Here is a 15070-nt window from a genome sequence, read left to right as displayed (position 1 = left end):
CTTCTATTGTCCTGACTGATTAATTCTATTGTCCTGCCGGAGTATGGGGTCTACGACTGGCCTGATTGCCCCATTTGATCTGGTATCACCTCATCAGCATAACTAAGCCTATGTTGCCTCAGAAGTCAGTTGTGGGAATGATCCAAATTGAACCTAGCCCCACCATGCTCATTTAGTGAAGGGTTTTGCTGTTTTATGAAAATAGCTTATTTTACTCCCCTTTCGAACCTGAACAGTAGGGATATATATCGGGCCAAAACTACCAGCAAAAGATTTTAGTTCGCTGACGAAGCCTTTTGGATAAGAAGAGAAACGTACGACACCTTCAAAGAAGTACAGATGACGGCTGAAGAAACCTTCTCATCGATAGCTACTGAGCTACATCCTAACATCCTAATGGCGCCCTTAAATTCATAACGGCCCCTTAGAGGAAACTGAAACTACAATCTGGCCCGCCGCAAAAAAAGCTAAGGTATCATAAGACCATTTTGAGTAACCATTCATTTCTGTCAAGTTTTATTAAAAAGCCAAAATAATGACAACACGGCTTTATCTTTTCATCCAGATATTGTCCAATTGGGCACGTTAGCGGCGAACGCTGGCGCTAGCTTCCAACAGGGAGGCCCGGCGAGCGCCACGGGTTGAGCTAGGCTAATAGCCCCCAGCGCAGGCTGCACAATTCTGACTCTTGTTGCTCTTTCATTTGATTCGGGAGCCTTTGATGAGAGTCTTTGGAGAGTCGCCGGCAGTGAAGCGTTTGCCGTCATATCTGCCCGCCAGGGAACATTAGCGGATACAAAGAAAGGATTAAACAAGTATTCATTTGAAAACTACCACCCAGAACATTTGGCAGACTCACATTTGGATTCAAATGACTTTTCATGTGCTTTTAAATTCCATTCACGACCTCATTCACATTCAACCACGCATTTAAAAGTTGAGTAGGCGGTGAAATAGCACGATTAATGTCTCAATATGATTATTATTTTTTTTACTTTCCCGGTTTGGGTCAGAGTGTCCAGTTCTGATTTCATGCTACAGTGATACCTTGGCTTACAAACTTAATTGGTTCCCAGACAGAGTGTTTAAGGTGAAAAGTGTGTATCTCCAAAATGAATTTCCCATAGGAAACCATTAAAATGAGAATAATCCGTTCCCAGGTCCTCATAAAACATAATTTTCTACTTTTAAAACCTTAAAACTACACAAAATAAACCTTATTTTAGGTATAATAAATGTGATATGGTATTATAATTAAAGAAATAAACTGTACTGTATAATAAATTTGTTTCATTTACCTTTGTGATGGTCGTTGATGGCTTGATGGAATGGAGTGACCGGTTTCCTCAGAATTAAACACTTCATGAGGAACGTAACCTTCTTCTATAACCATCTTGAGCATCAAATGTACAGATGGCTCGTGCGAGTTGTTTGTGGAGCCTGATTGATGGGATATTTTAACCTTGCAGTCTACACTCTGCCTTTGAACTATCAAAGTTGAAACTCTCTCACTGTCGTCTGCCTGTCTCTTTCATGTTTAAACCACCTCCCTTCACTGCTGCGTTCTTGACCAATCACGTGGCTTTAACCGAAGACTGGGGGCGGGGAATAGAGGACAAAAACAGTCGGCTGCCATTTTGTTGTTAGAAGAAGGGGCTCGTTCGCGAACGCATCACTCATTGAGGCAGCTCCGTGTACGAAAAAAGTTTGTATGCCAAGGTAAAGTTTTCATAAATTTAACGTTCGTAAACCAATAAGTTCGTAAGCCAAGGGGTTCGTAAACCGAGATATCACTGTACTTTGTTTGCTGGGTAAACGACATTGAAATGAGAAGATCAGCCGAATCTGAAAATCTCCAGCAGTTAGGTTGAAGGAAGCGAAACGCCGAAAGGCTTCTCCAAAATGAGCGCAACGTCTCAAACAGCGTCACGGACCCTAAAAACCAATTGTGAAATGAGCGTAACAAAATGGAAGATTATTGGGCGAGCAGCTGAGTTTATTTGTTGGAGGATTTTACAGGCATTGCATCAGATTTGACGCCACCAATGCAAAAGGCCATTCCATGGTTTTATTTATGTATTTATTTATGTATTTATGTATGTTGGTGTTTATTTATTTATTTGTTTAGTTATTTATCTATATAGATGAAAAAATGAATACATATAATAACAATAGGTAAATGTTTATACAGTGATACCTTGGCTTACGGACTTAATTGGTTCCCAGACAGAGTGTGTAAGGCGAAAAGTGTGTATCCCCAAAAAATATTTGCCATAGGAAACCATTAAAATGAGAAAAATCTGTTCCCAGGTCCCCATAAAACATAATTTTCTAATTTATAATTTTCTAAGCCTTAAAGTTAGAAGAACGGGCTCATTCGCGAAAGACACATCACTCATTGAGGCAGCTCCAAATACGAAAAAAGTTTGTATGCCAAGGCAAAGTTCGTAAACCAAGGTATCACTGTAGTTGCTATTCATTGCTATTTATTTCTACATTATAAATATTTATTTACTTAGATATTTGTTTGTTCATTCATTCATTTATTTATTGTTTTAAGGAACAAATAAATTAATACATAATTCATGTTTTTAGTTGCTATTTATTAATATATATTAATATATTGTAAATACAGTAAAGTCTCGTTATATCAATATCGGATATATCGATAGTCCCGGTTATATCGATACTATTTCTATGCACGCACGGAGAAAATTACATGCAAACAGGGTCGGATATATCGATAGTCCCGGTTATATCGATACTATTTCTATGCACGCACGGAGAAAATTACATGCAAACAGGGTCGGATATATCGATAGTCCCGGTTATATCGATATTTTTTCGGACTCCCTTGAATATCGATATAACGAGACTTTACTGTATGTATTTATTTATGAACTTATTTATGTGTTTGCGCATTCATTCATTTGATTGTATGTTTATTTATTTATTTTATATGTGAACAAATAAATAAATACTAAAAAAATAATACTAAATGTTTATAGTATCTTTGTATTTATATTTATAATATCTATTTATATATTATAAATATTTCTTGATGTACTTATTTATTTATTCGTTCAGTCATTCATTTATGTGTTTATTTTTCTGTTTATTTATATTTTAATTGGTTATTTTTTTTAATTTCATGTTTTTTGTTTACATGAATGAAACAATAATTAAATAAATAACAAAAACATTTTTTATTAGCTATTCATTAATATAAATCATTAATTTTAAATATTTATTCATTTACTTATTTATTCGTTGATTCATTCATTTATGTTTATTTTTCTGTTTATTTATATTTTACTAAGTATTTACTGAGTACGTGTTTACGAAGTAGTGTTTTTCTTTCGTGTTATTTATTCACATTAATTAAACAATAATTAAATAAATAATGAAAACATGTTTTTAGTAGCGATTCATTAATATATATTCAGATATTATAAATATTTACTTATTTACTTATTTATTCGCTCATTCATTCATTTGTTTATTTTTCTGTTTATTTATATTTTACTTAGTTATTTTTTCTTTCATGTTATTCATTTACAATAATTAAACAATAATTAAATAAATAATGAAAACATGTTTTAGTAGCTATTTATTAATATATATTTATATATTAAAAATAGTTACTTATTTATTCATTCATTCATTTACGTGTTTATTTTTCTGTTTTTATTTATATTTTACTTAGTTATTTTGTTATTTCGTGTTATTTAATTATTTACATTCATGAAACAATCATCAAATAAATAACGAAAACATGTTTTTAGTAGCTATTCATGAATATATATTTATATATTATAAATATTTATTTATTTACTTATTTATTTGTTCTTTCATTCATTTATTCGTTTGATTATTTGTCTTTTTATTCATTTATTGGACCACTCGATTAATTAATTCATTAAACAAATGAATTAATTTTGTGGATGTGTTTTTGTTTTTTGTTTTTTAATTCTGACATGTCGGGTGTGGAAACGAATTTATCGTAAGCGGCGTCAAAACAGGAAGTGACCTGACACCTTGTCTTTGGTTGAATGTGCTCCTGGCAGGTTTTGACGAGCGAGACACGGACCTGTTTTTGTGCGACACCAACACGTGCAAGTTTGACGCCGAGTGCCTCCGCATTGGGAACATGGTGACTTGCATTTGTGATTTCAAGGTAAGATACCCTGCTTTGCTTTTTTTTTCTGTTTTATTTTTCGGTTATCATCATATTCTGCAATGTCGTTTTATTGTCTGCACTGGATACAATTTGAAAGCAAGATTAGCGTGATCACTGCCACATGCTTCCATGGTGAATCGAAAATTATTTTATTTTTTTCCCTCTTATGTGTATTTGCACAAAAGCTCTGCAAAAAAGTTCACACTCAGCTGTGTCGCAAGAGTTTTGTCTTGACAGCATCCTAAACCATCTCGAGACCGAAGCAAGCGTTCCAAACAAAACACACTTGATAAGTTCCATGAACCTGGCAAATGGCAGCTGATTTGAAAGCAGATGTCTGTGACCAAATAAAGTGATACCTCGGTTTACGAACCCTTTAGTTTACGAACTTTTTGGTATACGAACGTTACATTTATAAACATTTTCCCTTGACATCCGATCTTTTTTCGTACATGTCATTCGTGAACGAGCCCATTCTTCTAACAACAAAATGGCAGCCGACTGTTTTTGTCCTCTATCCCCCGCCCCCAGGCTTCGGTTAAAGCCACGTGATTGGTCAAGAACGCAGCAGTGAGGGGAGGTGGTTTAAACTTCAAAGAGACAGGCAGACGACAGTGAGAGAGTTTCAACTTTGCCAGTTTAAATGTAGAGTGTAGACTGCAAGGTTAAAATATCCCACCAATCAGGCTGCACAAACCATCTGTACACTTGATGCAAAAAAATTATCAACCCAGCTAAACAGAACACAATTGGTGAAGAACTATATAAAATTATCGCAGAGAAGGCACCCACAAGGGATCATTCTTCAAGATGGTGAATGAAGGTTATGTTCCTCATCAAGTGTTTAATGCTGAGGAAAACGGCCACTCCATTCCATCAATCCATCAACAACCATCCTAAAGGTAAATAAAAAGACTTTATTATACAGTACAGTTTATTTCTTTAATTATAATACCATAGCACATTTATTATACATAAAATAAGGTATTTTTTGTGTAGTTTTAAAGCTTTTTTAAGCAAAATTACAAAGTAGAAAATTATGTTTTATGGTTTCATTTTAATGGTTTCCTATCACTCAACCCCGAAGTAACTCAAATAGATAGAAAGCTAGCTAGCTAGCTAATGGATAGCAAATAAATAGTTAATAGATAGCCAGATAGCCAACACCTAGCCAGCTAGGCAGTTTACAACCAGTCAGCTAGACAGCTAATAGCTAGCTAGCTAATGGATAGCAAATACATAGCGAATAGATAGCCAGATAGCCAACAGTTAGCCAGCTACCCTTCTTTAGTCTTGCAGTAGATAATTTTACATCTCACAGCAGCAAAGTGATGAAAGGAAGGGGAAAGGAAAGGAAGAAGTAGAAAAACTAAATACAGGAGCTGCTGTAAAGGCAGCCACTCCCACGGCGTCATCTTGAAGTCAAAACAGCAACAAAAATAACTAAATAACAAAATTAATCCACCGACAGTCATTCAATCTTTATCACTTTCTGCATCCTCTTTGTTGCATGAAGCAGGTCAAGACGAAAGAGGAGAGGATCAAAGCATCCTTTTCACTAGTGGATCAGGGTCGTCATGGTGAAATGTGCATGTCTGCTACAAGCTACATGTTGAAAGCCAACACGAAGCTGTCATATCCATTGATAAAAAGAGATTGTCTCAATTATCCTGTCTCACGTAAATCCACTTCAATTCCATGCCGCTGTCTGACCAACAACGTCGACCTTTCCACTGAACAAAGCGACGCTGTGAAAATGCTGTCCGGTATAGGCGCAAAAAAAAGCACAATCACCCCAGAGCTATGCAGCCATAACAGTCGAATGACACCGACATTCCTCCCGAATCAAAAACTGTGCTGGCATATGAAAAGGCCATTCAGCACAGTCTACTCCTTAATGAATGTGGCCGAAAATCGTGAAAAACAATCCATATCCATTCCACATGACGCACAACGACACAAAGTGATAAAAGAAAACACAAAAACAACAAAAAAAGCACTTGCTAATGGCTGCCTCCTCAGCCGCCATTTTGGAAATCAGACGGATCAAAAGCCATCACCGCCAAGTGCAGATAATCACCCCTCAAAAAGCCAAGCGTGGGTATGAAATCAGGCCCGTTTATGGCGTCTTGTGAAGAACCCCCCGCACCCCTCTTACATCACCGCCGCCGCGGAGCGCCGCACTCCGTCGCAGTCGTAAACAACCTTGACACTGATGAGGGCCAAGACTGAAAGGAGCTCGTTAATAACATAAATCGTACGAAGCCAGCTATTCTTGATAATGGCGCCTACTTAACTTTATGACCAGATCTAACGTCGAAAAATAAATTAATAAATCTATGAAAAATCAGCCAGCTAGTCTGCTGACTCCTGATTGGAACCATGTTGAGAAAGGCAACGAATGTGCTTAGATAAATGAAGATCTGTCAGTACGATGTTGGGAGGGGGGAGGGGCACCCCATTGCGGTCACCCGCGTTTTATCTTACTTTTGGACTTCACTCAGATCAATGCGAACATAAAACAGGAGATATATGACGATACAGTGCCATTCTGTTGTTCTCGGGAAGATCATCAAAGAACGTCAAAGTTCAGAAAGCACACTCAGATGTCAATCTATAATCTGAACTAAGAGCTGGAAATTTGAGAATAGAGCCAAACTTGAATTTTCGAACGTCTCGGTTCTGCACTTATTTGGTTTTCAACCCAAAATTTCGGGCCATGTCTAAAATAGAACAGAAAGTCGGCCATCTTGATTTGTAGAGGCCATTTTGTGCCGGCTGATTTCAGAACTCGGAAGTCCAGCTAAGAAATTTGTCGCAATTAAAAAACAAAATGGCTGAAAAGAAACAAATCATCAATACAGCCAAACTTGGGGTTTTGAACGTCTCGGTTCTTAACCAATTCGATTTTGCGCACAACATTTCGATCCATGCCTAAAATGGACCAGAAAGTCGGCCATCTTGATTTGAAGAGGAGATTTTTGGGGCTGGTTTCAGAACTCTGAAGTCCATCTAAGAAATTTTTCGCAATTAAAACACAAAATGTCTGAAAAGAAACAAGTCATCAATACAGTCAAAAGTGGGTTTTCGAACGTTTCGGTTCTCGATCTATTCGGTTTTCAACCCATGTCTAAAATGAAACATAAAGTCGGCCATCTTGATTTGAAGAGGCTATTTTTTGGGACTCGTTTCAGAACTCGGAAGTGCAGCTAAGAAATGTGTCCCAGATAAAAAAAAAACAAAATGGCTGAAAAGAAACAAGTCATCAATACAGTCAAAAGTGGGTTTTCGAACGTTTCGGTTCTCGACCTATTCGGTTTTCAACCCATGTCTAAAATGCAACATAAAGTCGGCCATCTTGATTTGAAGAGGCTCTTTTTTGGGACTCGTTTCAGAACTCGGAAGTCCAGCTAAGAAATGTGTCCCAGATAAAAAAAACAAAATGGCTGAAAAGAAACAAATCATCAATACAGTCAAACTTGGGTTTTCGAATGTTTCGGTTCTCGACCTATTCGGTTTTCGACCTATTCGGTTTTCGCCACAAAATTTCGAGCCATGTCTAAACTGAAGAGAATGTCGTCCATCTTGATTTGTAGAGGCCATTTTGTGGGGGCTGGTTTCAGAACTCGGAGTTCAGCGAAGAAATTTGTCGCAATTAAAAAATAAAATGGCCGAAAAGAAACACATCATCAATATAGTCAAACCTCGATTTTTTTTTTTAGCATTTCGATTTTTTTACCTATTCGGTTTTCAACCCAAATATTCGAATCCTGTCTAAAATGGAACAGAAAGTCAGCCATCTTGATTAGTAGAGGCCATTTTTGGGGGCTCGTTTCACAACTGGAAAGTCCAGAAAAGAAATGTTCCCCGATTAAAAAAAAGAAAATGGCAGAAAAAAAACAGTACAGTCAAATCTGGGTTTTCAAACTTCTCAGTTATCGACCAATTGGGTTTTCAACCAAATATTTACATTTTTTGTTATGCCTCAGTTTACAACGGAAAATGGGTTCTTGAACCAACTGAGCGCACCTGAATGCACCACTCGTCTACCCTCTACTTCCTTATACGTCACTTCCTCATTTCACGTCTCATTGTCACCGACACATTGTCCTCGTGTAGCGTTCCGTTTTGAGTTGACGTCTTTGTATTGTTCAATATGGATAAATCTGGCATTGATTACATTGATTATAATGGGAAATGTTTCCGTTTTCGACCTAATCGGTTTAAAAAGAGCTTTCTGGATTGGATTATGGTCGAAAACCCAGGTTTGTCTGTACAAATACAAAGTGGAGCAGTCGACGGAGCCATTTAGCGCCCGAGCTAACGCCGCTTTTAAGGACGATGAAATGCTATAAACTAGCCATACGAAATGTTTAATATTTTATCCACAAACCCTTTGGTCCCGTTGTATCCGGGATGAGTTTGTTTGGCCATTCCGACTCGGTCCATGGATGAACGTGCCCTCGTTTCTTTCACATGAACAAATTCAGAGGAAGAGACATTGGAGGCGGCGGCCGAACACAAAGTCAGTTTGATGCGACGGAATCAATGGAGGTCATTCATTGCAAAGATGAATTAGATTCACCTCACACTGAGTCCCGCAACGCTTTCTTCCCCCAACCGCCTTCGGGTGCACCGCATAGCGGGAGACACGTACACGTACGTACCGAATGATGTGAACAAAAGCAGACGTCTCCTCTTTTTGGGGAATTTACTCCCACATTTTGTATCCCTATTTTTAAAATTTCCGGGTGAAAGCTAATCTTTATTTTAATTCAGATTACAGTGATACCTCGGTTTACGAACCCCACGTTAAATTTATGAAGATTTTACCTTGGCATACGAACTTTTTTCATACACGGAGCTGCCTCAATGAGTGATGTGTCATTCGTGTCATTCGTGAACGAACCCGTTCTTCAACAAAATGGCAGCCGACTGTTTTTGTCCTCTATTCCCCGCCCCCAGTCTTCGGTTAAAGTCACGTGATTGGTCAAGAACGCAGTAGTGAGGGGAGGTGGTTCAAACATTAAAGAGACAGGCAGACGACAGTGAGAGAGTTTCAACTTTGAGAGTTCAGACTGCAAGGTTAAAATATCCCATCAATCAGGCTCCACAAACAACCTGCGCAAGCCATCTGTACACTTGATGCAAAAAGCTATCAACCCAGCTAAACAGAACACAATTGATGAGGAACTAGATAAAATTATCACCGAGAACGCACCTCCAAGGGATCATCCCTCAAGATGGTGAAAGAAGAAGGTTACGTTCCTCATCAAGTGTTTAATGCTGATGAAACCGGCCACTCCATTCCATCAAGCCATCAACGACCATCACAAAGGTAAATAAAACGACTATTTACACAGTACAGTTTATTTATTTAATTATAATATCATAGCACATATATTATGCATAAAATGAGTTTTTTTGTGGGTGGGTTTAAGGCTTAGAAAATTAGAAAGTAGAAAATTATGTTTTATGGGGACCTGGGAACGGATTATTCTCATTTTGATGGTTTCCTATGGGAAATTATTTTTTGGGATACACACTTTTCGCCTTACACACTCTGTCTGGGAACCAATTAAGTTCGTAAGCCAAGGTATCACTGTATTATAAATTTTCCAGAGCTTGGCACGGAAGAGATAGCTTCAGACGTCTGCCTCGCAGTGCCGAAAGTGCGACGTTCGATTCCAGTTCCGGCCTCCCGGTGGTCAGAATTTGCGGGTTGTACCTATGCCTGCCTAGCTCTACTCTGGGTATACCGGCAATTTCCTCATACATGAAAAAAAATGTGATTATGAGCCTGAACAATTGTTTATTGACATATGCCCTGCGATTGACTGGGAACCAGTTGAGTATATACCCTATCTACCGCTCAAAGACAGCAGGAACAGGAACAGGAACATTTCAAACCAAACCAGCAGCACATTGCCCACATTTCAATAGCAGATTAACAAATCTCTAATTTATGTAAACCCTCATGACTTTGCAGTACAAGGTTCGATTCTGGTTCTGGCCTCCCAGCAGGAGTTTACAGGTTGTACCTGTGCCTGCATAGCTTCAGTCTGTCAATTTGTTTGTATATAAAAATACAAAAAAAATGTTGATTGTTAGCCTGAACGATGGTTTATCTCGGCGTGCCCTGCGATTGGCTGGTAACCAGTTGAGTATATGCCACATCTACCGCTCAAAGACAGCAGGAATAGGTACATTTCGCCAAACCAGCAACACATTGCCCACATTTCAATAACAGATTAGCCAATCTCTTATTTATGTATACCCTCTCGATTTCTCAGTGCAGAAAGTGCAGGGTTTGATTCCGGTTCCGTACTCTGAGTGGGAGTTTGCCGGTTGTACCTGCGCCTGCGTCGCTTTAGTCTGGCAATGTGTTTGTATATAAAAAAAAACAATAAATTGTGATTGTGAGCCTGAACGATTGCTTATGGACATATGCCCTGCGATTGGGTGGTAACCAGATGGGTGTATACCCCACCGACTGCTTAAAGACAGCAGGAACAGGCGCCCCTCATGAGGATAAACCGGATCAAGTTATAGACGGAAGCTATACCGATGAAGCAATTAAAAGGTTCGTGCGGGCGGATCAGGAGATTTGGTTTCGGGTCACAATGAAAAACCGGAACAGGATCAACTGAAACGAGTCTCATACGTTTAAATAGGACTTTTTTGGGTACATTTTGCCAAACTAGCAGCACATTTCCTAAATTTCAATCGCAGATCATCCACTGCGGCGCGTCGCCCGGTGGGCGGATTAGCCAATCTGTAATTTATGTAAACCCCCTCGACTTTGCAGTCAGGGAAAGTTGAATGGGAGCTCCTATGAACATGGCTACCGCGTGACACCCGAATACACACTCGGCATCTTAATCTGCACGCGCACAGTCGGTCTCTTCGCAGATCCTGAAACCAAGCAAGGTTTTCTGGAGGGGGGCGGTACCCGTTTCTTGTTTCACCGTGACCGCCATCCACCTCTGAGATCTTATTTTTTTCCCGAAAGCCGGTTTATATTCGGGTTGTCTGGAGGACCGAAGCGCTCTCTTTGCTTCAAAGGAGCTCGTGTTGCTTCACATGATGCTGATGGCCGCCGGTAGAAGGCCAGTGTGTCCTTCATCTCGCATCGAACAAAGGCTCAGATGCGGGGGAGGGTGGGCATCATGACATAGAATGCTGAAAAGATCATCGTAATGATCATAAAAAAAGACAATCCACGCAAATCCCGTGGGTTTTTAACACCTCATTTGAAATAATCAAACACCTCCTATCAAACACTTTCACGCGGGCATCAATGACGGGGGAAAGCAGCTCTAAGTCCATATATTTGCATACATTTATCAGCTGTTTTTTTTTCTTTTATTTTGAAAGGGTGTCGTGGGGTGTGGGGGGGGGGGTCTGGACGGATTATGTTTGTGCAGCGGGGAATTTATGAGCTGGGCCAGGCTTGTAAAAATGTCTCATGATGGGATGGCGAGAAGCATGGCGAGCGTTCACCTGAGGTGACATTGTGCTGCAGCTGGCGAGATACCGACTCAATCCAGTAAAACAACAGCTAATATATCAATATCATTAAATATAAATAAAGAAATAATCCTACATAAAGAATAGATAAAGAGATAAATACATAAATATGAAATATAAATGAATGAATACATAAATAAATACATAAATATGAAATATAAATGAATAAATGAAAGAATAAATGAATAAATGAAGAAAGAAAGAAGATAAATACATAAAAATAAATAAAAATACATAAATAAATACATGACTGAATAACTGAATGAATAAATGATATCCCGTGACTGTAAAGTGTCCTTGAGAGTTTTGAAAGGCGCTTAGAAATTAAATGTATTATTATTAATATTATTATTAAAATGAATAAATAAAGAAAGAAAGAATGAATGAATGAAAAAATGAATAAATAAATAAATAAATAAATAATAACTGAATAACTGAATGATTAAATGATATCCCGTGATTGTAAAGTGTCCTTGAGTTTTGAAAGGCGCCTAGAAATTAAATGTATTATTATTAATATTATTATTAAATGAATAAAGAAATAAAGAAAGAATGAATGAATGAATGAATGAATGACTAAATAAATAAATAAATAAATAAATAATAACTGAATAGCTGAATGATTAAATGATATCCCGTGACTGTAAAGTGTCCTTGAAAGTTTTGAAAGGCGCTGAGAAATTAAATGTATTATTATTATTAAATGAATAAATGAATAAAGAAAGAAAGAAAGAAAGAAAGAAAGAAAGAAAGAAAGAAAGAAAGAATAAATAAAAAATTTAAATTTAAAATTTAAAATTTAAAATTTAAATACAAAATACATATACAAATACAAATAAAAATAAAAGTAAATAAATACATCTGACAATAAATAAATAAATAAACAAATAAATAAAGAATGAATAAATGAATGAATGCATGAATAAATGAATAAATGAATGAATGAAACAATGAATGTCGGCAAATTTTGGCTGCCAAGTCAAGGGCGGAGGCGACACGTGTGTTTATGAGGATGGGGGGTCGGTTGTTTTGTTTAATTTGCCTCATTTTGACATCGCAATCAGTGGAAATGGAGACGCGCAGCGAGAAACACGCAGGAAGCAAAGGAGTCTTGCCTAATTTATGGCACGCCATCAAAAATTACAAAAAAAGTCAATTTGTTTTGCAATTTTGCTTTTTGGTTGGCTATCTAATAGTATTACATTATGAATAACTGAATGAATAAATGATATCCCGTGACTGTAAAGTGTCCTTGAAAGTTTTGAAAGGCGCCTAGAAATTAAATGTATTATTATTAATATTATTATTAAATGAATAAAGAAATAAAGAAATAAAGAAAGAATGAATGAATGAATGACTAAATAAATAAATAATTACTGAATAGCTGAATGATTAAATGATATCCCGTGACTGTAAAGTGTCCTTGAAAGTTTTGAAAGGCGCTGAGAAATTAAATTTATTATTATTATTAAATGAATAAATGAATCAAGAAAGAAAGAAAGAAAGAATAAATAAAAATTTAAAATTTAAAATTTAAAATTTAAAATTTAAAATACATATACAAATACAAATAAAAATAAAAGTAAATAAATACATCTGACAATAAATAAATAAATAAATAAAGAATGAATGAATGAATGCATGAATGAATGAATGAATGAATGAAACAATGAATGTCGGCAAATTTTGGCTGCCAAGTCAAGGGCGGAGACGCCACGTGTGTTTATGAGGATGGGGGGGTCGGTTGTTTTGTTTAATTTGCCTCATTTTGACATCGCAATCAGTGGAAATGGAGACGCGCTGCGAGAAACACGCAGGAAGCAAAGGAGTCTTGCCTAATTTATGGCACGCCATCTAAAATTACAAAAAAAAGGCAATTTGGAGTGAAAAACACAGTTTGGAGACTCACAATTTATTCACGATTAAAATTGGTGGCATCTCAAAAAGAAAGTGGCCCCAGTGAATTTGAAAGATGTATTCAGTTATTCATTTTTTTTTTTTCCCATTTGTTTAATTATGTATTTATTTATTTGTTTATTTATTTAAGGATTTGTGTATTCTTTATTTATTCATATTCATTTATTTATATAAAATTATATTTATTGACTCAATTATTTACATATTTATTTATTTATTTACATATTTATTTATTCCATATTTATTTCATATTTATTTATGTATTATTTCTTCATTTAATTATATTTAATTTTATTTTTATATTTACTTTCCTAACTATTTATTTATCAATTATCTATTTATATTTATGTATTTATATTTAATTATATTTGTTGACTTACTTATTTACATATTTATTGATGTATTTATTTATTTATTTATTTATTTATTTCATTCCTATTTATTTCCTATCTATTTATTATTTATTATTTAATTATATTTATTTTTATTTATTTATGTATTTCCTATTTACTTAATTATTGATTATTTATTATTCTTATTTAATTGTATGTATTTATTTGTGGGGCAGCACACTTTTGGCCTCAACTCAATCGGTCTACATGTGTTGCTCCAGCATTTGTGTTCGAAGAGCCAAGGTTCAAATCCATTGGATTTGTTGTTTTTGCATTGATTGCCTTCGGCTCAATAATAATAAATAATAATAAAATAATAATAATAATAATAATACATAAATATAAATATAATATAGAATAAAAATAATAAAAAATAAATAATAAAAATAAATAATAATAATAATAATAATAATAATAATAATAATAATGTACGTGAATACATGATTCTTTGTTTTATTTTTTGCTTGACAGTAAACTGGGGCAACAATGGACAGTGTAAAGCTTTTTTTTTTTGATGGATTGTTCACCGGCTAGCAATCCGCTGCCCGATTTGAGTTGAAGGTCACCTTACACGGGCTAGTCTTTCAAAAATTTCCAATAGGCACTTTGCACAAGCACTCCCATAATCCGTACTTTTATATTATTATTATTATTATTATTATTATTAATATTATTATTATTTATTATTATTTATTATTATTTATTATTTTTTATTCTTTATTCTATATTATTATGTATTACTATTGTTGTTGTTATTATTATTATTATTTTTAATATTATTATTATTAGTAGTAGTATTATTTATTGTTAATTATTTATTATTTAATATAATTAATTATGTTCTTTTTTTTGCTAGAACAAAACAGAAAGTCAAGAATAAGGAGTGAAAAAAGCAAAAAAAAGTGATTTGCGTCATTTAACATCCCTCCCCCCGCCTCCGGAATGGAATCAACTATTGTTTGACTGGATTGAGTGGACAGCGCTGAACATGAACAAAGCAAGCCAATGCATAAAAGTTGACTCATCAATCACCGCCTTGCGTTTGTCTCGG

At 35.7% G+C, this 15070-nt stretch overlaps 2 protein-coding genes across 5 annotated transcripts in view; one reads left to right on the top strand and one right to left on the bottom strand.

Annotated features, from left to right (window-relative positions):
- LOC148894434 (uncharacterized) overlaps nucleotides 1-15070 on the bottom strand; it is a 255370-nt gene that overhangs the window by 139890 nt on the left and 100410 nt on the right. The gene's annotated exons all lie outside the window — the stretch shown is intronic.
- The window catches only part of tmeff2a (transmembrane protein with EGF-like and two follistatin-like domains 2a), a 124280-nt gene that overhangs the window by 14008 nt on the left and 95202 nt on the right, over nucleotides 1-15070 (top strand). The window contains exon 2 of the mRNA XM_089003489.1: nucleotides 4068-4177. Within this exon, the coding sequence (XP_088859615.1) occupies nucleotides 4068-4177 (110 nt within the window). The remainder of the gene's footprint in view (nucleotides 1-4067; nucleotides 4178-15070) is intronic.

The sequence above is a fragment of the Hippocampus bargibanti genome, linkage group LG08 (assembly GCF_051943395.1).
Source record: "Hippocampus bargibanti isolate YZ-2025 linkage group LG08, ASM5194339v1, whole genome shotgun sequence".
NCBI classification, from domain to species: domain Eukaryota; kingdom Metazoa; phylum Chordata; class Actinopteri; order Syngnathiformes; family Syngnathidae; genus Hippocampus; species Hippocampus bargibanti.
The sequence above is the reverse complement of the archived record's forward strand: the minus strand, read 5'-3'. Positions and strand labels throughout refer to the sequence as shown.